We start from the raw sequence: 22885 nt of genomic DNA on the forward strand, positions 1-22885 counted from the left end.
GTTCCCGCTGCACACATACGTTATCTACATTCTGGACATATGTATTAAAGGCCAACATCTGTCGCTTTTGCTTCCATAAATGATAAAATACCTTTATTCTTTTTTTTTTTTTTTTTCTTGAAGATAAATACCCTTATTCACCTTATAAATAGGGAAAAAAATCGTCTGCAATTCGGATCTGGTACAATTTCGTGAAATACCACCTTTAGGGGGTGACACGTGGTTGATACCAATGCGACGGTTCAGATATGATTTAAATGACTCTTCACTGATATAAGGTTATATTAGTTGTACCAAATCTGGACCGTTGTATTGGTATCAGCCACGTGTCACCCCCTGAAGGTGGTATTTTACGGAATTGTACCAGATCTGAATTGCAGACGATTTTAACCCTATAAATAGTATGTGGAACAGGTGTAGCCATTGACATTTATGTGTCTATTCTCATATATATATATATATATATATAACTTAGACCAAAATAATTCACCCTTTTTTTTTTTGTAAAGAAAATAATACACACTTAGACATTAGACAGCATCCGAGAGTGCATACCAAACTCTGTCTAATTAATGTCAACAACCCACCGAATAAAAAAAAAAACCAAGGGAAAAAATTTCTACGGGGGAGTCTGGTCCTTGCACTTGGATAGATGGGGTGGACAAATGACAACCATAAAATGTAAATGACACCTCGTTGATTCTTTCTTACATGCTCCCATCAGTCCGCTCACATGCACAGGAGCCACGATCCCTCACGGAAAACACTTCCCCTCTAAAAAAAAATGAAACCACACCAAGTTCCCTACCAAAAGAGCAGTGTCTTCAATAACCTGATGATGACTGTCAAAAGAACCCATACAATTTCAAAGAGCCTAAGTAGGGGGCATTTTCTCATTTCCCCTTCTGGCTTAAGTAGATCCTGGAGCTTTCGCCTTTCAGCAAAACTCTGTTATGACATGAAAGGAAGAAAATCTCTTCCCTCCATTACTCAAATGAATGCCTTCAATGAGGAAACCAAACTGAATTTAATGAATGAAGTGAAGTAGTGACCCTTTTAGTAATTGAGTAATTTGCAGTCACATGATCACATCCCCACCTCACCAAACAAGAAAGATTCTTACCTTACCTGAAAGGAAGAGGGGCCTGCATGCATGCATTCATTCAATCAGAAGTTTCAATTTTTATTTTTTTCTCATAAGCAGAGCAGCATAAATTTGATCTTGAATTGAAAAAACCCTTTTAAAAACAGAGCTAAATTCCATTCAATGCAAAGCCATATTTCCGGTGGATTCAACTGCAATCCCCCCTTCTTTCCTTATTTTTTTTCCATGCGTTTCCTGAAATTTACACCTCAACTGTATCTCACCAACTAAATTTGACAGGGCCTCAATTAAAATTGGACGAAGATATAAAAAACCTCCCTGGAACAAAGATGGATGATCATAAGAACTCGAATTGCCTCTGGGATAAATTTTTTTTTTTAGAATTCTTTCACAGAACAAGAAGGATGATCAATTTATGGGATAAATAATTTTACAGTACATGGAATGGTAGGTGGTATTGATGGATTTGGAACCCATTGTCTCAAAGCCTCCTCAAAAATTTGTCCTCAGTCCTGTACTGAGTGTTTACTCCTTCCTGCAAGAGCCATGAATTGTTATTCGATCAGTGTCAGCGCATGGTTCTCAAATTTCTCAAATTAGGAGAGAGATTGGGAGGACTGGAAGGGTGGTAGTTGTGGAAGGATTGAATGTTAGAAACTGTCACCGACCTGCATTTAATTCTTGTTCCTTTCTCATCTCTAAAAGCGTCCTCTTCTTCTTACCAACAAATTTACTACTAACTAAATCCCTCCTACTCCCACCATAAAACCCCTGATGCTTTCTTTCTCACTCCATCCCTCACCCTTGTCTCATGCTTTTGCTTCTCTTCATCAATCAATCTCCTGTCCTCCTCTTCCTCCTGTCTCTTACTTTTTACCTTCACTTGTGAGTTGTGTCTCTGTTTGCAGAACAGAATTCTGAGATCTGATCGAGCTTTTTTTTTCAGGGGTGAGAAGAAATGGGGTTATTTTCACTAGTGACACTGGTCACAGGGATGCGAGGTCCAAGTGGGTTCGGATCAGCTTCGACTGCTGAACAGGTTACTGAAGGAATTGATGCAAGCAAACTCACTGCTGTAATCACTGGTTTGTCTTCAGTTTCCTTTGTTTTTATTTTGAATCTCTTTTGCTTCGTTTCTGCTCCGGGTTTGATTGCTTACTGTCTGATCTGGGTTAGTTGCTTTCTCGATGGTCTCCTCTTGAATCTCATTCTGACCCAGTTTCCTCTTACTGGTTTTGTCCCGACCCAACTTTCCTTCACTTTCCACAAGTTCTCCTTTCTTGGTTGTGGTTGCTGATGACTTGCTATGGGTGACTACATCTCTCTCTCTCTCAAATTTCCTAGCCAAATGTTTTTGGTTGTATTTTCATTTGATTTATGTTTTGGAGTTCACCAACTCAAATCTTTGGGAAGGAAGGAGCTTCTGTTTTCTATTGCTTTATGTGAAAATTGGTTTCATCCCCCACTTAAGTTTATTGGGATTTCTTTTGAGTTTCTGGACCTTTTCTCCATGGCTACTCCAAAAGGGAGAGGAATTAAGAACTTCAATCTCTTTTGGAGTTCTTTTAGAAGATTCTGTTGTGTTAGTTTCATGTGATATTATATTTATTGTCCTTGTCACTGAATTGAGTATTCTTATGTTCCATAAATGGTAATGAATTTGTTGAGCCTGGTTATCTTCTAGTAAGGATTTTGATCATAATATTCTGGAAACTCAACTGCAAAACCCTGATGAGAAAACTAAACTGCAATATCAGGAGGAGCGAGTGGAATTGGTTTGGAGACAGCAAGAGTCTTGGCACTCCGTGGCGCCCATGTCGTGATTGGTGCCAGAAACATGGAGGCTGCAAATGAAGCAAAACAGCTTATTCTCAAAGATAATAAATCTGCTCGTGTGGATGTTCTGAAACTCGATCTTTGCTCGATGAAGTCCGTCAGAGCATTTGCCAATGATTTTAATGCTCTTCAAGTTCCCCTGAACATCTTGATGTAATTCTCTCTCATAGTCTTCCCCTGCTTCCCCTTCTTCTAATCTTCCAAACACACTTTTTCTAAAAAAATACATTTTTAAATGTAGTGTCTCCACCATTCTCATTCTGATATTGAACTAAAACATAATTGTCAAACCTTTTCAGAAACAATGCTGGTGTCATGTTCTGCCCTTACCAGCTCTCAGAGGATGGAATTGAGTTGCAGTTCGCAACAAACCATCTTGGTAAGCCAAATTCCTACATTACTGTTTTGGTTTAGTTTCTAAATATGTGAGTAGCTTCTGTATAGCTCATCAAGTATGTTATTCTTGTTTCATCTCATTTTCATCAGGATTTGCTTTACTTGTTATTGATTCTCAGTCTTCTTTTTCCTTTCAGGTCATTTCCTCTTGACAAACCTTCTCCTCGACAATATGAAGAACACAGCTAAAGTTACTGGGACTGAAGGAAGGATTGTGAATTTGTCATCAATAGCACATCAATATACATATGGACATGGGATACGGTTTGATAAATTAAACGACAAAATTGGGTAAGCTATTTGAGAAGATAGTCATCTTTAGTTTGTGATGCACAACCCCGTTGTGTTCTTAGACATATTTTTCGTATAAATACAGTGATTATTCATTTAATTAGTACTCTTTACCTGAACAAAAATTTTCAGTTACAATGACAAGGCGGCATATGGGCAATCTAAATTAGCAAACATTTTACATGCAAATGAGCTCTCTTGTCGGTTGCAGGTAATAATGGTTCTTCTTCCTTTCTTTTTCCTTTCTTGTAATCGTTTTCTCAGAAATATCAATTACCATCTTTGTTTTGGTTACATTTTCTATGGATTGGTCTGTGGCAGAGAAAAGATGAGAGGAGAAACATAGGATTCTACATTCAATTTATGTATCATTCCATTCTTGATTAAGTAGGATCTAGAGTTGAACCATACAAGCAAATGTAAAAAATGTGACCCCCCTTGGCCTTTAGTCCTCATCAGCTAGTAGTAAAAATCAATGTCAAAAACCCCTATTCCCCCCAAAAAAAAAAAAAAAAAATTGTTGATATCTCTAGAATTCAGTCTTGATTTTCTGATGAGCTTCAGAAGATTTAAATAGGTCTTGTCATTGGTTTAACTTCATAAACTGGCTGGCTGGTGACTTGTGTATATAGTTGATGCAGTTTTATATTAAAACCTATGACGGTGAAGTCTTATTTTTCATTATCTCATTTCCTCGATCGTTTAGCCCATTGTGCTTCTTTAAACTACTTCCTTCTTCGGGTTTGCAATTTTTTCTATGTGGGAATTTACTTACTGATTTCAATTTGATGCCTTACGAATCTCAAACCTTAGAATCATATGACATGCATCCCTTATTTGTTTTACAATCTGTATTACCCATTTGTTGAGCACATTTCATCATTTGAAGTGCAGGAGGAGGGTGCAAATATTACAGCAAACTCTGTGCATCCGGGCCTAATAATGACAAATCTCATGAGGCATTCTGCTGTTCTGATGAGTATGTTCTTTGGTTTTGCAGTATAGAAGTTTCAATATTAAGAGATGATATACTTCAATTTTTCTTCTCCTCTTGCAGGAGCTCTGCAGGTATTCACATTTCTCTTTTGGAAGAATGTCCCACAGGTAAGCAGACATGGCTGAATGTACAAAAAGGCTAACCAAAAATTTGGTTTTCTTCTCATGTTCCAACAACAAATACCCAGAGTTCCCAACATTGTAGTAATAACAGTAAAAACAACATAATAATAATAATAATAATAATAATAATAATAAGAAGAAGAAGAAGAAGAAGAAGAAAAAGCAACATGGTTTTTACTTTTACTGGAAGCACAATTAGTTGTCATTTGTGCTTGTTCTATGTTCTTTATCGGCTTTCATTAAATTGGTATTAAATGTTAACATTCTCCCCTGCTTCCTTCTATCGATCAGCTCCTCTTGTCTGAGAAAATTATATGTTACTCCAATATAGTTCTATTTTGTGATAAGAAAATATTTTGACAACCACCTCTAAAATTGTTGAAACTTCAGTTAGTATGACTATAGCCAAAGAACCCAAAAGAGCTCTACAATAAAATTTGAATCAACTAGTTGCTAATTTGCTTTTTGATTTATATTTAATCCATTAATTTTGCTGCTTTTTGCATCCTTTATGTATGTTTCAATTCCTCTGTCTCAAATCAGTTACATACCAAAACATATATATTGCTTAATGGTGAATCATTGATCTAGATTGTCTGATCCTTGACATTATATGGATCAGGCCACCAATCAATTAAGCTACGAACATGGCTGTTAAGTAATACTTGCATTGTGGAAGAGACCTTCTTAATAGCTAGTTAAGACCTGAAGAAGTCACAAACTACTTGAATCTGATATGGGTATCATGGATGCCTTGTGTACATTTTTACAAAAGGATCATAATCATCTGATGTGAACTGACTAAAAGGAGTATGAGCTCATCATGTACTAGAATCATGTTATGGTACTAGTAACAACATATTCTAATTTCCATGAACTCTGCTTTTTTCAGGGAGCAGCTACAACATGTTATGTTGCACTACACCCTAATTTGACGGGTGTAGCAGGGAAGTACTTCCTGGACTGTAATGAGATGAAACCAAGCAACTTGGCTACAGACAAAGTGTTGGCAAAGAAACTGTGGGACTTCAGTGAAAAGTTAGTTAATTCTGTTTAGAATAATTAAGGTTTGCTGCTTTCAGCTGAAGCACAACTGGAGGCTTAGGATCTCCCTTAATATAGAATGGAATAAGCATACAGGGATGGTAGGGTCTAGTATTTGGAATGGTCCCTGTTTCATGAAAGAAAGCAAAATTTCAATTTGTTGGCATCTAAAGAATATATATGGGTATTTTTTTCCTTCGTTTTGCTTATATGGAAGATAGTTTTAAAGTAACTACCCATTGGTTACACAGAAAAATATTCTTTTTTTAAATTTTACCTTTTCAAAAAGTATGTGGATTTTTTTCTCTTTTCTTTCTGAAAATGACTATGAGATAATGAGATATTGATCAGTAAATCACCAAAGGTGAGCATAATTGGGCGAAAATAAAACCTAAAGACCAGCTGAGTATAACCATCTTGTGCTCACCTTTCAAAACTGATTCAGTCAGTTGCTCATGGCTTTAGTGATCAATCTTCTCTGTTTCAAAAAATCGGAAATAATTGAATCAGCAATGGATCCTGATTTTATACATTCTGATCCGACTGAGTCTAGGGTTTTTGAGACCGATTCCATACAATCACGATCGAATCCCCGATTCCAATTTTCATAACCCTGGTCCCAACGCTATGGCATGCCAAGGTGAGTAGGGCAAAAGAAAGAAGAAATTCAGGAGCTCTAGCAACATAAAAGATGGTTGCACCAATAACCAAAGAAAATCATAAATGGAGTTGGTTTAGGATTCAAGCCCATCAATGATGAATCATTCAGGTTTGCTACAGTGGCATACTAATACTAATTTATCTACTATAAACAAAAATGTAAGGGTGGTGTGCCTTGCTTACTCAAGTGATGTTCAATCAATCTTCTTCCCACAAGGCCATGGCTCGAATTATGCAAATGGAAACAGCCACAATAATGGCAGCGAAGACGGGAGGAACGAAGAAATCCAAAGGAATTATTCTCCCAATTCTTCCACTGAAGAGGTGAGCCGGCAAGCACACCGACTCTCCTGGCAAGTCCAACGGCAACCTCACACTGCCCAACCTAAGATCGCATGCCCTAGAGAAGGACGATGACGGAGATATAGCCGACATGAATGCCATCTCCGGAAAGACCGACAGCACTGCCCCCGTCACCATCAACAGCACCGCCCACATCGCCGTGTAATTTAGCAGCGGCCGTGGCACCCTCATCCTCATCGGCCTCGGGATCAATTGCACGGAGGACAAACTTATCATATAATATTCCTCTTTCTTCTTCGTCGTCGTCTCACAGAGTTTGATCTCTAAAACCCTTTCAAGCCTCCAACGCAATTCTAATTCTGGGGTTTCTCTAATCTCTCTCCATTCTCCACTCTCCACTCTCCACTCTAGGTCTTACAATGTCTTATCAGGTGGGGATAGAGACGAAGGGGATCCTAACGGTCCTACCCCCATTTCCGAACCACTCCGATTCTTTTCCAAATCCTTTGTTTTTTTTTCTTTCGGATTTCCGTTAGCAGTTAGGGTAGATGAGAATGATGATGAAATGAGGCTTAACCCTTTCTATTATTTAATTAAAGGTAAATCCATTTCATAAAAAACAATCGGGAAGTGGTTCTCTCTCCCGGGCGACGCCTATGTCAGCTTACCCTGTGAAAAATTAAGGGCAAAGCAGTCTTTTCCAATGGAAGGAAGACCCCAAAAATGAAAAAGACAAGTTAGATACATCATTCTCACAGTTTAACCAAAGAAAATAATAATAAGCCCAAGACAGTCACTTCTGAACAAGTCTTAGCATTTGCCTTCATTCAGTCTGATCAAAATATGCTGCCCCTACAGCACACCCAACTGGGCTGATATAAAAATTATACATTCTATAAATGTTGCTGTGTTAATCCAGTTCAATACATCAACCCCTGAAAGAGGAAACTTGCAGTTGGAAATGGTACTTCATTCTTAACAAAGATAATACAAATTGGTCTGTGCAATGAAGCCACTAGAATTTACATTTGAATGAGTAATGAAGATTCCAATTCCCCCTTTTGAATCCAACCCGCCAAAAGGTGCTGATGGATCAAAAATAAAATCTGCAAGGTGGCTCAAAACCACTTGATTTTACCATCAATCATTGTTCATAATGATGACCAGAGAGTAGCCAGACAAAAGAGGCCTTCTACATAGAGCAGTTCTGAGATTATACATGCAGTTGAAGAGCGAGTTACCAAAGTGCCACGAGATGTCATTTTTCAATTGCCAATATCAAGATCCGGTGGAAGAAAAATCTTTCTCCACATGCAGTGTTAGAACCAGAAACCCAGCTATTGAGAAAAATAAAACAGCAAGCATCAGCACCAACATTGCCTGCAATGTTATGTATGGGCTCAGAAAGAATACAAGTGCTATGGATGCACTCTGCCAGACCTTCAGTTGTGCGAATGCCCCTTCCTGTCCTCAAGAAAACAAATTTCCAGATCATTCTCAACTCAGAGATAAAGAATCATGATATGCAAAAAAAAACACAACTGCATTTTGACATGACATAGGGGGGGGAGGATGTGTTGTGTAGCCATTGATCATGAAATAATTTTGAGTTTTATAATCAGAACAGGTTCCATGTGAATCTGGATTGGAAGACCTTCAACGAGAAGGTGAACCTTTGTACACTGCAATGAGTTAAACTAATGACCCAATCAGACACAAAAATCCAATAATATGAGAAGTTTCACGAAAGGCCCACTAGAATTCAAAATGCCAGGGCTCTTCAATAAGGGGCAACGGTTACTGTATATGACTGGCCTTACCATATTTCATCAAGTTGATGAAAGATTTCTTTGAACTCTCCCAGACTCCACTGACATCAAAATCCATCGAACTATCCACCATTGCAACAGTCCAGAGACCATAGCCAATAGCCCATAGCATAACCAAGTAACCCTTAAGTAAGACTCAAATCCATATGGAAATTTGAGAAAAAGAGATAGGGTAACTGATGCCGGCAGAAGAACAGAGAGGTTCAGTTGAATAGTCTAAGAGTCGATGCTAAAATGAGCTGTAGCATTGATAGAGAAGTTAATAACAATAGTAGAGCAACAGTAACAATGACTTACCGTGTCATGCCTGAATAGCATTCCAAACAGAGCATTCAGCTGTGTGTTAAATACCCCATCACTAATGCCACACATTGCTGACATAAGAAGTGGGTATACAACGCCAAGTACTCCACTACTTAATCTGCTCAGAATAGAAAAGGAAGGTAGGTTGTGTCAAATGCCACAGGTGATACAGCTTCATCTTTATAGTGGTGGCATAAGTTCGACGAAATCATTAGACAGAGTTCCCATGAGGTTTACCTGTATGTCAGCAAAAGCCATAGCAGAACAATGGCTTGAATTAAAGCTCCACCAGAAACTATCAAAGTAATTGATGGAAGACCAGTTGTAAATCTCCCAGCAGCCAATGAACACTGACACAAGAAGGCCAAGGAGAAGCTTAGAATAATATACCAAATGTTCCCTGAAACTATTCAGGGATGATGTTTTTCTACAAGCTTACATAGCATCATAAATAACCTTGCAATCATCAAGTTAGGACTATAGTACCAGTTGCAATGTATTTGCAATTGTGATAATAGAGCTCTAAATAATATATCCCTAATGTGTAGAGAATAATATGGACATCAAAACCAATAGATGATAAACTATATAAAGAACAAAATAATTTAAATAAAAGAAATGGAAACAGAAAGAACCCCTAAAAAAAAAAGAGACTGGTGTAGTTAATAACTGGTTTCATATTTTCTATGTGAAACACTAAGTTTTCCATACATTTAATATGAGAAAATGTAAAGAAACAACTCATGTACAGGCAATGACAGTACATATTTGCTTATGATCAAAGTCAATTCCAGATTAGGAATCAAAGATCAGATCGCTTGCTCCAAATGCCTATATCTGAACTATTTTTCTGATTGAAAAGGCTTGCCGCTTTGTTGATTTCAGCAGCCTGCCATTGGCAAAGAAAAGAAAATTAGGAGAAGAGATGGGGGTGTTATTCTAGGACTGTAAACAGTACCCAGGAATATTATTATTAATGTGAACAGTAACTTTAGAGGAGAGGGGGATAGGAGAGGAGGAGTTCTCACAACTCTCAATTTTCACTAAAAAGTATCTTCTTCATTAACTATTGATTGGAGGGTGTTACATGTAGATAAAAACCAAAATAATAAAAATAAACCCTCCTACTAAGTAGTATCTAGTTTCCTAAAATAAGTAAACTAACTTAGAAAATACTATTAGGACTCCTAACTTGCTAAACTACTAAAACTCCCAAAACAGAAACTAAAACCAATAGAAACTTTTAGACTTATGATAGCCTTTTGGCACAGAAGACTTTAATTTATTACATTCCAAGATCTCCTTGAAATCAAATATACGCATGAAGCCACCCAAGCAATCAAGAAATTCCACGTTCAGAGGACTTCATGGCATTCTGCAATATTTGTTATGCTATTAAACTACCAATTCCTTATTTCTAAAATTGCTTGTCATGTCTTGGGAACATGAAAGGGCTTCTCTGTTAAGCCTTCCAACTCAAAGATTCATCTTCACAAATAGCAGTTTCCAACTCACAAGTAATGGGTCAAGGTAATTAACATGTCTTTTTAGCTGCACCGCATCATTTGAAATCTCTAGCCCAACATGCATGCACCGCTGCTGACTTAACCCCTTACCACTGAGGCTGCATCAGACAACTACAGCTTCAACAACCAAGATCAATTAGTTCTTGTTCAACCGTGAAAACATCAAGGCAAGTAACAGCAGTATTGGGACAGAGCTGAGCAATCATTGACTGTAGGGAAGGGAGAAGAGAGAGAGAGAGAGAGGAAAGGGGGGTTGGAACCAGGATCACAAATAAAATTCCAGCAATAAAGAAGGATCACCTCGCATAGGTACGGTTAAAACTTTAGGCCCAATATTGACAAGTCATTTGTGACAACAACTGTGTAGCCAATAATGAGAGGAAAAAATAAAAAACAGAAGACTTCAACCATCATGAAGTCTTTTCATCTAAAATAATAATAATTAAAAATTAAAAACCAAAAAAGGGAAAAGAAGCCTAAAAGCCAGCATGGATCATACACTCAGACATAATGGGGGCAAAATGACTGACCCACCCCTCACGAAAGGAGAAAATCCCACCCCTGTTGATGCATCTACTGGTGCTTCCATTGGCCCACACACTGGTGTAGGGGCCACAAACCATCTTAAAAATTAAAGTCCTTGTTCTTAAAACAGAATCTTCAATTGACTAGTAAAAGAAATATCAAATCATAATCTTTAATAGACAGACCAAACTAAGTAATAGACAAGAAAGACGGACCAAATTAAGTATTAAAGGCGAAGGAAAGCTTAGAAACATGATGTGTAGAGAAGTATAAACCATCCACTCAGCATTTTTTTTTCCGTTTTGGGGGGGGGGGTGATAAGGACCAATAGCCACATGATAGCATCAGATCTAGGGTTCTACAAAACTAATAACATTATTTAAAAAAAAAATTAAAGAAAAGGCAAAGCTGATGTAGATGCAATTGACTAAATTTATTTTTTTGGGTAAATATGCATTCTACATTTCTACTATTACTAACATAAGAATTATACCTAATTTACTATGATAAACACACACTCTTTATCAGCATTGTCATACTTACGACTGCATCAAAAGCCCCATAAACTGCCATTGCCCCACCTACACCCGATACGCCAAGTGCTGGCATTACAACATACTTGGTAAATTCAGCCCTGGGAACAGAAGGGCATTGTTAAAATTCATTGAAAAGGAAGAAGATCAATTTGATAACAGGATAATTTTGGCCAAGTGTATGCATGGCAGGACATAGATTCTGTACTCACCAAACAAATGCTTGCTGCAAGCCAGAATAACAGACAAGAGGGATGATCAACAACATCCGCCTGTCATGCAATGGAGTGATTACCTTCTTAAAGAGAGAAAACATGGACGAATAGAAACTTTCAGATGATTTTGGCTGCCCTTCCTCCCCTTTACCATCCATTTTATGTAAAAAACACATCAATATGGTACCCAAGGTCATGCTTACAAGGAAGATAATGAATAATAATGTTGTTCCACTGGTACTTCCTCCCTGCAGTAATTTTCAAAAATGATGTTAGAAGATGAGCACACATACATAGGGTTAGAACTCCCTAATCTACCTGACCAGAAAACAAATTAACAGAATGATCGTAACTTTCCCACCCACCCATTATCTACTGAACAGCCGAGAAACTGCAGAACACACCAAAAGAAAATCTATCCAACTATTTGAGATCATGTCACTGGGGCACTTCAAAATAGATCTTACATGTGTCTAAGAAGTCATTTTCAGGAATAATGCCACACCAATGCAATTCAAGTTAACAAAGATCCAAAGTTGAGGTTTATTAAAGTGGTCTACCAATATAAGTTGTAAGGGGTACATGACCCACATGTACCATGAGGGTATGTAATGTAAGGCTGGTTCACGAAGGACCCAGCCCCATGAACCAAAATGTAATGGGTGAACAATGACAGCCATATGCAACATCCCGTACCTTTCCATTTTTCAAAAGAGCTAGTGAAATCAGATTCCCAATGAACTGCAAGATTGTAAGGCAGCATTACAGGTTGGATCAGCATTTAACGGAAATTGAGGATCCATCAAGAAAATTGATGGCATGCTAAGATAATGCACCTGATAACTGGCAAAAATTCCCCAAAATTCTCCGTTGAAGTTACCAATGACTGTTCCTTCATGCAAATAGTTGTCTTCTGCATGGCAGCGGGCAGTGGAAGTAAGATATGTTCCCTGGTGGACCATAGTTAGTGTAGATAAGAATGTTTTCTGGTCTGGTAAAATATTAAGGAAAAGAAGTAAAAACCAAAAACATGTGCATCTACCTGCCCAACCCAAATTATTGAAGCAGCAAATCCCAGGTACAAAGAAGCCGGCACCATGGTATACCTACACAGCAGGAAGGACATTAAATTCACAGCCTATCTACAAGATTTCATTTTCTTCTATAATCCTTAAATTATATTAACCAATATGCTGATGGCTCTAACAATCTATTAAATGCTAATGACTTCACAGACATGTAGTTGTGAAGAGTTGGCATCTTGTACCCCCCAAGACATTAGACAACTTTGAGATTTAACAATTAAAATTACATCCACTATAGCATCAAGTGAGGCCAGTAAAAGAGAATGGAAAACAGTTGGTGAGGGTGGCATCAAGAATTTGGAGAGACACGTTGAATATAAGTAAATACATGTGGGTCAGGCTTTCTTTCAGTATGATTCAAATCTGACCGTTCAAGCCTCAGTAGCACCTGCAAAAGGTTTATTTTAAATGATCTCATTTCTCTTCATGTAGGCATCTTTAACAATAAAGTTGAACCACGGTTTCCACTGAAGTGATTGGTGATATCAGCATAATGTAATACTTTGAAGGCTTTCACACACTTTCATTTCTCCCTTTTTTTGTTTTTGCATGGATCCATGTGCCCAACCCTGATGCAGATACGACTGTCCTCACCTGGTTGGACCAGCATGACCGGCTTTGGAAGCCAAGAACCAAGAAAAACCGGTCCAACCCAGGGTTGGAAATAAAATTAGTAGTTTACTTAGTATTTTATTTCATGCTTTTACTTTCCAGACTTGAACGTAGGAGTAGGATTCTTTGGTTTCCTTTTTATTGGTTGTTTCCTAGTTTAAACTAGTTTCCATTTCAATTAAGCTTCTAATTCTATGTCTTTACTTTCTTATATATTGACTGTAACCGATGGGCAAAGCAGAGTGATTTGATTATTGAATGAAGATGTTGAATTTGTGCACCAGTGAAGTGTGTGATTCCCCTCCCTCCCCCTCTCTATTCTGATTTTCCCTTTTGTCCCTAAGGTTATCCATCAACTTGGTATCAGAGCCGAAGGATCCTTCCTTCGTTCTCTCCCTATTCCCCTTTCTTTCTTACCCAAACTCTGTCTTACCGTCTCCCTCTTCCCACTGCTTGTATCCAAACAACAGCAACAAATAAACCAAAAAAAAATTACCCATCATCCCAACCGAAACCCCAACCCCTTCAGCCCTTCTGAAACCCCTACCGAGCCCTCTGCTACATTTGTCTCGGCCTTAGACTTCCATCAGCAAAAAAAAAAAAAAAAAAAAAAAATGAGACGATTTCTTCCAAAGAAGAATCAACCCCCTGTCAGCGCCCACCCCCCATTCACTCCCAAGTTCTGTGATCGAGCCCTTTTATAGGGTTCCGACAGTGAAAAAAGAAGAAGACAGAATCAGATAACAGAAGACAGAAAAGAGGAGGAAGAATAGAAGAAGTAAAAGAAGAGAAGCAAGAAGAAAGAGTCGAGAGAGAAGATCAAACCAGAAAGGAAAAAAAAATGGGGAAAAAAAATCAATTTTGTCTTCTCTAGACAAAATCGAGCCTCTTTTCTGGGGTCCGACAGCAAAAAAAAAAAAAAAAAAAGAAGAAGACAAGACAAGAAGAGAGAGAAAGAAACCAGAATCATACTTGGTTTTGGGGTTCCAGTCGCAAGTCGCCATCTCCATCAGAGTCGCAACCTCACCGCTGATATCAAAGACTCCTCCATTGCCAATCGCAGCAGCCATCTTCGTGGATTGTTCGTCCTGCTGGTTTCCCTCTCCAAGCGGGAGAACTACTATTTTTCTTCTGTCGGTAACCCGAATACTCCCCTAAACCTTATTTTTTCTTTTACTTTTAAAACTTCTAAAAATTACAATTTGCCCCTCTCTTTATCTGTTAATTCTTTCTTTATTCCCAGTTACAACCCTTCCTACACATGATCTCTCCCTTGTGGTTTAATTTGAACTTCCAAAAAATTATAGTTCTGCCATCCCTACAAAAAAAGAAAAGAAAAAAGAAGTGAGACAATTACCATTCTACCATTCTCCTTTTAAGTTTCCATTTATTTACTATTTTACCATCATATTCAAGTGTAATCTTGCCCATCTCCACTATGGTAGCCAATAGTGAAGTTATTCAACAGATGAACTCCTATAAGGGAGAAACTAATGTAAAATTTGAAGTTATTATGACAATGATAGAATCCATGCAAGCTTCTATTGCTCGTTTGGAAGCAGTAAATAAAGGAAAGAGTCCCATCCAGTCTAGGGATTCTTCCAACACCACTCCACTGGATCTGTCACTACCACCACCACCACATCATACACCACCACCACCTCTTCCACCACAATATGGTACTGGTAGATACGATGATTGAGCAGAACGGGAAACAAGGTTGGATGTCCTTATTTTTATGAGGACAACAATCCAGAACTGTACCTTGACTGGATTCACAGCTTGACGACATTCTTCAGATGGTACAGGTTGACTGATGCCTAAAAGATCCTATTTGCAGAGGCCAAACTGAAAGGCACAACCCCATTCTAGTAGGTCAAGCAACAACAACAGAATCGAACCCAAAGCATTGGTTTAGTCATTACTTGGGTTGAAATGCATAAAGTCATGAATCGGAGATTCTTGCTTTCTGATTACAAGCAACGCATGCATCTCAGGTTTGCACGATTGAAACAGGAGAATTTGAATGTTGGAGAATATGTTACGAGATTTTATTATTTGGCCACTCGTTTTGATTTTGATTGAGATGAAGTATTAGTGGCACAATTTCGCAATGGTTTACACCCTCAACTTAGTGTTGCCCTTGCATCTAGTCAATTGCCTACCATGGAAGACACCGTGAAAGTAACGTATCAGGTTGAAGAAAGTCTGAAATGCCTATACAATAGGAGAAATTTTACGGATACTTTTCCTCGAGGTACTAGTTCCATTCTACAACAGCCTCCTACCCAAGAAAGGTCATCTAGCAAACCACAGACTAGTGCTACATCTATGGCCTCTTCACGGCCTACTTGTCCATACTCACCCCCTCGGCGTGGTTCAGATAAACCTTCTGATTCTTCAAAATTTATAGTTTGGTGCTACTCATACCATGGATTTGGACATATCAGTGCTCAATGTCCCAACCATTTGGTAACTTTTATTGATAAGGATTCTCTTATACCATATATTCCCGAAAAGCAACTTGGTTCTAACACAGTTGATTTAAGAGAAGAGCGTGCAACAGGTGAAGTCAATAACACTGATAAAGACCAACATCTTTTTTTTGTCATTCGTCATATGTTGACTACTCAGAAAGCCACTGACAATGAAGATTGACGCCACAATATTTCCAGACTCTTGTGAAGTGCAATGACCAGTTGTTAACCTTGGTCATTAATGGAGGAAGTTGCACTAATATTGTCTCTGAAGAAGCTTTTCGTAAGCTAGGATTAAAGACAGAGCCACATCCAAATCCCTACAAGGTTACTTGGGTGAACAACACTACTCTCAAAATCACAGATAAGTGTTTGATCATATATTCTATTGGTGGATTTAAGGATACAATCCAATGTGACGTCCTCCCTCTAAAGGTGTGCCATATCTTTCTTGGTCGACCTTGGTTGTTTGACAAGAAAGTACAGCATTGTGGCTATGCCACTACCTATGTTTTCAAGCATGCCAACAAGACTATGAAGTTTCATCCTGCCAAAGATCTCCCTGAAATTAAACTCAAGAAGATGGTAGGATCGTTCCTCATTCAGCGTATTCCTTCAGATGATCTCCTTAATCCTTTTCCTAACTCAATGGAGTCGAATACTTTTCAGATGAGGAGAGTTGATGCAGATACGACTGCCCTTACCTGGTTGGACAAGCATGACTGACTTTGGAAGCCAAGAGCCAAGAAGAACCGATCCAACCTAGGTTTTGGTTCAACAAGGGTTGGAAATAAAATTAGTACTTTACTTGGTATTTTATTTCCTGCTTTTACTTTCCAGACTTGAATGTAGGAGTAGGATTTATTTCCTTGCTTCTGTTTCCTAGTTTAGACTAGTTTCCATTTCAGTTAAGCTTCTAATTCTATGTCTTTACTTTCCTATATATTGACTGTAACCGATGGGCAAAGCAGAGTGATTTGATTATTGAATGAAGATGTTGAGTTTGTGCACCAGTGAAGTGTATGATTCCCCTCCTTCCCCCTCTCTATTCTGATTTCCCCTTTCTTCCCTAAGGTTCTCCATCAAGCCCCCTAAAGTTGGGGTGAGGCTAAGTTTTTTTTTTTGGTTGCTGTCGTTGTTGTTTGAAGGCTTCCACAAAATATACGCATATTATAGTTGTCAAAGCACTAGGCAACTCAAGGCGTTGCAGGCCCTTCCCAAACACTTAGGCAATAAGGCGACCCTAAGTGTGCATAAACAATTTTAAAGGATACAGTTTTGTTCCTACTTCTCAAACCCAAAGGGACATAAACCATGTGGCAGAGAGTTAATGGACAACCATCCACCTCAAAAGTCCCTTTTGGAAGGCTGCAACATATAGACAAACAAGTTCACCCGGAGACTGGTGGTTGGGAAAGAACACATAGGCACAATTGGATAAATATCACCCCCGACGGTTGTACTATATTTTCTCCTCTCCTTTCTCATACCTTTATTTATAATTTTCAACATGATATTAAAACCAAATAATTTAGGCAAAACAGCCAACTGACCAAGGAAGCAAGTAGTAAAGAAGGGTTCCAACTTTGGTTCCTTCATTTCACAATGAAATCTTCTCCCTTTCTTTTCTTTCTTTTGTTTTTATCTATTTGTTTTTTACCCTCTTTTTTTATACAAAGCGATGGTTCCATGCATCACACCATATATAAACATTCTACACAAATCAAATCAAAATATTAGAAAAAACTTTTAATTTTATATATTACAATATAATAAAATGATACAAGGCATTCAACACTATAAGGCGGTGGAAGGACTGGGTCCCAAAAAAAATTAAAAAAAAGCGACCCATTGACACCTATGTGCATATCAAAAATAGAGGAAAAAGTTCGCCAGCAAGAGGCACATATCATCAACTTGATTGTCAAGGCTGCTGGGTAACATTTTGAGTGCCCAATGAATTACCAAGTCATCAAGCAGAACTTCACGGTCAACCACTAAGAATTGTTTCGAAGGATGAATAATTCAAATATGACAATCAAACACATGAAAATAAGAAAGTAAAAATGAATACACTTGATGATCAGACTGAACAACCCAAAACACTTGATAGAGCAAAATATATATCGAAATGAGAATGCGCACCAGGATGGTTTCAAATTTGCCGCAATGAAGAGCCAATAACCAGTAGTTCCAAGAACCAGAGAATTCTTGGACCCAAGAAACTGGACCACAGGAGAAGCCACTACGGAGAAAAAGGTGAAGGAGAGATACAGTATCCCCAGAGAATAAGTACCCAAATCTTCATCCTGTACAGAAGCAAAACTCTTCAAAACCATTGCAAACCTCAAAGACAGCCAAACATGCAAAACTATCAAAACTGAAACTCACCGAATTCAGTGTACTCTCCAAATTCTGAGCAGCCCCATAAGCCAGAAATATCAATAGGAAAGCACAGCTCAAAATATGAACATCTCTAGCACGATTCCTCAGCCGTCCCCGAGTCGAATCCCCAAGAACCAGATGTGTTTCTTCTTGAGATTCCACCTCTTCCATGCCAACTCAAAGTTAAACTCGTCTCGTTCTTGACGTCTAAAGATCTTAAGAATTTTGGGATACATAGTCTAGAAGAGAACAGGAATAAAACTTGTCCGGGCACGAAGAGCGCTACCTGGCCGCGTGGCATCCACGTCATAACCTAAGCCAATGGGGGAGCACCCATAGGCTTAGCTATCCACCCAAGAGTAGGTATATCATTTCACGACACGAGACTGCGTAGGGAAACGAGACCAGGTAGCGTTCTCTTTCCGCTATGAATCAATCAAAAATTAAATAATGAGACAGATATAAATGGGACCACAATATTCCACCATTAACACAATCGTCACCGTTCAATAAAACGCCAAATCTTTCGATAAAAGCACCGACGTCTTAGATAATGAGAAACACAGTAGTTTCCTTAGACCGCCACGAAACGAAACTCGCTTCTCACATGATGCCGTGAAAGATCCATCTCTTACAACAAATGCATCGCAGGAGGATCGATAAAGTTCGAACGGAATCAAAAGATTAAAAGACGAAGAACTATCACACAAGCATTCCTACCATTAGATGTATCATTTCCAGAGAAAATATCTGTATATTACATCCAAAAAACCTTCAAGTCTAGAAAGGTTGGAAGGAGAACAAAAAAGACAGAAACAAAAACCCTAACCCTAATTATTTTCAGAGGCGAACAAACTAAACAAGCATCCATCATTCAAGAACTTGTAAATTTGGTAACAGCCTTGGTACCCTCGGAGACGGCGTGTTTCGCTAATTCTCCGGGAAGAACAAGACGGACAGAGGTTTGAATCTCCCGAGAGGTTATGGTGGGTTTCTTGTTGTACCGAGCGAGTTTTGAGGCCTCTTGTGCTAGCTTCTCGAAGATATCGTTGATGAAACTGTTCATGATGCCCATGGCCTTGCTGGAGATCCCGATGTCAGGGTGAACTTGCTTTAGGACCTTGAAGATGTATATCTTGTAAGTTTCAGTTCCCTTCTTCACGCGCTTCTTCTTCTTATCAGCAGCACCGCCTTCCTTAGGCAGCCTCTTCTCCGCCCTCGGCTTCTTTTCCGCTGGAGCTTTCTCTGCTTTCTTCTCCTCCGCTGGCTTTTCAGCGGCGGGTTTCTTCTCAGCAGGCTTCTTTTCCGCTCTAGGTGCCATTGGAATTCTTCAGAAAAAAGACTAACGCGACTAACGAGAGAAAACGAGAAGGTTTGCTCTGAGAAAGGAATAGCACTCGGGGTAGTTGGAACTTGGAAACTCAGCTAGAGTTTGTTCTAATTTTATAGTGTCAAGATAATGGTTTTAATTGCTTACTAGAGACACGCATGGATCGATGACATGGCCTTGATATGGCCGTCCATTAGGTTTCCACATCAACGGCTACAGAAGTCTTGATAGGGAAAGTGACCACCAATACATTTGCCAAGAGAAATAAGAAGTTGTTGGACACTTGGAATTGGAAGTCTCAACCGTACACGTGCTCATATGGTATTGGCCAGCTTCGTTCAATCTTGGACCCTAGTGCTAGGTTTCGCCTTTTCTCCTCGAAACAAAGAAAATATTGCAAATCGGAATGATCTTGGTAGAAAACTGAATACCTGGGACGCTTTCGTGAATCGTGACTCATGTACTATTTCAAATATCAGAATCGGATCGGTTGGATCCATAGTTATCGATTCCGATTATGGTTTTAAGTAGATCGTTGCAACTAACTCGTTTTATTGAAGGAGAGAGGGGGTCTGGGTTTTAGAGATCCAGTTTTACAAAATAAAGCTCTTTTATCGAACCAGATTCATTATGAGGGAGGTTTATGAAGTCTATGTATTTTTCACATTGGGAGTTTATGGAAGCATCAATCAGGACAAATCTATCTTGAGCTTGGAGGAGCCTACTGCAAGGACGTGAAGTTCTCAAACAAGGGCTATTATGGCGAGTGGGGACTGGTACATCCAGTAACATCTGGTCGGATAATTGGCTACCTCTCTCTCCAATTTACAAACCACTGTATCAGCCACGAGTACCATGTAACTTAGTAAGGTGGAGGAACTAATTGATCCTAGAACCGGTAATGGAAAAGGGACATTGTGGATCGTTGTTTTTACCCTATTGATGCTGCTGAAATTTATCAGATTCAATTGGGATTATTTCCATCTTCAGACCAACTTGTTTGGGGTGCCACAAAGCAAGGTATTTTTTCTGTCAAAAGTGCTTATCATCTTTAATGCAATTGGTGGACAGAGAAGGAGCTACCTAAGCCATCGACGGTTGGATCGAATAATTGGTGAGAGATACCAACTTCAGTTTGGAAGGCGGTTTGGGGTTTAAATTCACTTCCAAAAATTAAGAGCCTGCTATGGAGGGGCTGTGCAGGGGGTTTAGCGTCGGCTACGGCCTTGACCCATCACCAAATCCCAATTGAATCCCTATGTCAACGGTGTAGGGTGCATAGTGAATCCATTGATCACATTTTCTTGAACTGCTCATTGGCACGGACAGCTTGGTTCGACAATTCCTTGACTTATCATCTACCAGCTATGGCAGATTTGAAGCTATACCAATGGATTCAAAAGTGGGGCTCTTTTGCAGTTTTATGGAAGAAGATGGCAAAGGAGGCTGTTACCTTGTGCTCATTCACTTGCTGGTTTCTATGGACAAAAAGAAACGACTTTATTTTTTGAAGGAATAATTGGAATCCAGACCAGGTAATTGCAGCAGTCCAGAATGGATGTAATGAATTCCTTTCGGCTAGGTTAACGATTAAAAACCGGCCACATATACCAGAGATACCACATAATTAGGTTTGGTCACCCCCTCCTATTGGATCTTGTAAACTTAATTGTAATGCAGCACTTAGAAAGGAGGCAAAACGAAGTGGTTTGGGTTATGTCCTACGTGACCATACTGGCCTTTCACAAGCTGCTATCTCTAATCCAGTGGTTTTCTCTAATATACTTGTGGGGGAGGCACTGTCAATTAGGGAAGGACTTTTGGAGGCACTAGCAGATGGGACAGACAAGGTTCTTGTGGAAAGTTATAATAAGGCAGTGGCGTCTTATTTGTAGTCGGCTTCTGGGGATTCCCCTATCTCTATTAGACCTATTTTGGAGGATATTTAACATATATCTTCATATTTTGTTGATTGTAATGTTGCTTTTATTCCAAGAGCTGCAAATTATGTAGTAGATTCCCTTGCCAGGAGGGTACAGTCATTGACGGATAAGATAGTTTGACCTAATTCCGATCCTTGTGTTGTTAGTGAGATTGTCTTAGTATATATATATATATATATATATCTCGTTTTACTTCTCTTCATTTTTATTAGAACCATTTATAGGGATTTATGAAACTTTATTATATAGAATAATATCTCAAGTAACACTTCTAGCCTTGAGGGCAGCTCTAGTGGCAACTGAAATGTAGTACTCATCCTTCAACTTAAAATTTGCAAATCATACCATAAAATTTAGTATTTTTTACACTTGTTTTTATACATGAAAAACAAAGACCATATTATCGTTAGTTATAATGGGAACGGAGAAATACAAAGACCAAAAAAATTTTGTGAAACTAACTCTTGTACAATAGTTTATTGAAACCAAAAAGTGGGCACAAGGGAGTCTTCCGCAATATCTTTTAAAGAGAAGGAACTAAATAACAAATTCAAGGGTCGTAGGCCATCTAATTTAGCTGCTATAAATGACATGTGTTGTGTATGAAATCGGTAAATAGTTCGGTCTCTCTTTTTGGTTTCAATATAGAAAATGTGGAGCAATTGTTTCTTGTCAGGCCCCATCAAAATAACTACCAACTTGGATGGAGTCCGATTTTAATGGGACATCCAAAGGTCCATTACTCTGACTTGTCAAATTTTGATCTGAAGAATTAGGTCTCATGGTTTTTCTTTTCCCATTAAAAAAAAAAAAGATTTCATGACAAAATAAGGTTTTAAAAATCTAAATCTAACATGAAGATGTAAGTTTATGCATAAACTACCAACACGGCACATTCTAATTTCACAAGATTGTTTACCAAGAAAAAAAAATGATAATATTATTTAATTGAATTGGACTCCAAAATATACATGTGACTGATCCAAACCATGCTTTCTTCATCCAACAGCTGGATTGCTACTATCATTTTTCAAGGTGACATTATAAGATGTGTTGTAAAACTGCAATCCTAGAATGTATGAAAGAATGGGAATAAGAAGAACAAACAAGCACACAATGTACACATATTTACGCGATTCACCCAGATTGCCCATATCCATGATGAGACAAGATCCTTTTTCAATATCAATGGAGAATATAATTACAACACTTGTCCAAACCCTATACAGAAAAGTGTTATTAGTTGGCTCTTACTAACTGGAATCAAAGAATTAGTAGATATGTTCCACCCATAATAGGAATGGGCTGGGGTTATGAACTTATAATCTGATGATCGAGTCAATTCCATGATTAAAAGTTTATTCCATA

At 38.5% G+C, this 22885-nt stretch overlaps 3 protein-coding genes across 3 annotated transcripts; 1 reads left to right on the forward strand and 2 right to left on the reverse strand.

The window, feature by feature from the left end:
* Positions 1-1448: 1448 nt before the first annotated feature.
* Positions 1449-6023, forward strand: LOC122087099 (short-chain dehydrogenase TIC 32 B, chloroplastic-like). Its single transcript, XM_042656090.1, has 8 exons — positions 1449-2190; positions 2863-3094; positions 3241-3320; positions 3475-3628; positions 3761-3839; positions 4523-4607; positions 4686-4732; positions 5640-6023. Exons 1-8 carry the CDS (start codon positions 2064-2066, stop codon positions 5802-5804), a joined length of 969 nt encoding a protein of 322 aa, XP_042512024.1. The 5' UTR covers positions 1449-2063; the 3' UTR covers positions 5805-6023.
* Positions 6024-7551: 1528 nt separating this feature from the next.
* Positions 7552-18796, reverse strand: LOC122086996 (UNC93-like protein 3). The gene is made up of 10 exons (XM_042655939.1): positions 18251-18796; positions 18005-18168; positions 12728-12791; positions 12522-12635; positions 12382-12426; positions 11683-11933; positions 11481-11571; positions 9124-9236; positions 8881-9004; positions 7552-8218 (listed from the first exon to the last, which is right to left on the reverse strand). Exons 1-10 carry the CDS (start codon positions 18413-18415, stop codon positions 8033-8035), a joined length of 1317 nt encoding a protein of 438 aa, XP_042511873.1. The 5' UTR covers positions 18416-18796; the 3' UTR covers positions 7552-8032.
* Positions 18797-18944: 148 nt separating this feature from the next.
* On the reverse strand, positions 18945-19664 carry LOC122086998 (histone H2B.11-like). Its single transcript, XM_042655940.1, has one exon. The coding sequence runs from the start codon at positions 19563-19565 to the stop codon at positions 19119-19121; it is 447 nt and encodes a 148-aa protein (XP_042511874.1). The 5' UTR covers positions 19566-19664; the 3' UTR covers positions 18945-19118.
* Between the last annotated feature and the right edge of the window lie 3221 nt (positions 19665-22885).

Source organism: Macadamia integrifolia, chromosome 8, assembly GCF_013358625.1.
Source record: "Macadamia integrifolia cultivar HAES 741 chromosome 8, SCU_Mint_v3, whole genome shotgun sequence".
Classification (NCBI taxonomy): Eukaryota; Viridiplantae; Streptophyta; class Magnoliopsida; order Proteales; family Proteaceae; genus Macadamia; species Macadamia integrifolia.

Bases quoted from the DNA above. Each gene is read 5' to 3' on its own strand.
- LOC122086998 (XM_042655940.1), bottom strand. From the start codon at position 19,565: ATGGCACCTAGAGCGGAAAAGAAGCCTGCTGAGAAGAAACCCGCCGCT.
- LOC122086996 (XM_042655939.1), bottom strand. From the start codon at position 18,415: ATGGAAGAGGTGGAATCTCAAGAAGAAACACATCTGGTTCTTGGGGAT. The intron at 12,636-12,727 runs GTAGATGCACAT...ATGGTCCACCAG, and splicing joins CAATAATTTGGGTTGGGCAG to GGAACATATCTTACTTCCAC. The intron at 11,572-11,682 runs GTGAGTACAGAA...TTCTGTTCCCAG, and splicing joins TTGCAGCAAGCATTTGTTTG to GGCTGAATTTACCAAGTATG.
- LOC122087099 (XM_042656090.1), top strand. From the start codon at position 2,064: ATGGGGTTATTTTCACTAGTGACACTGGTCACAGGGATGCGAGGTCCA. The intron at 4,608-4,685 runs GTATGTTCTTTG...CTCCTCTTGCAG, and splicing joins GCATTCTGCTGTTCTGATGA to GAGCTCTGCAGGTATTCACA. The intron at 4,733-5,639 runs GTAAGCAGACAT...TGCTTTTTTCAG, and splicing joins TTTGGAAGAATGTCCCACAG to GGAGCAGCTACAACATGTTA.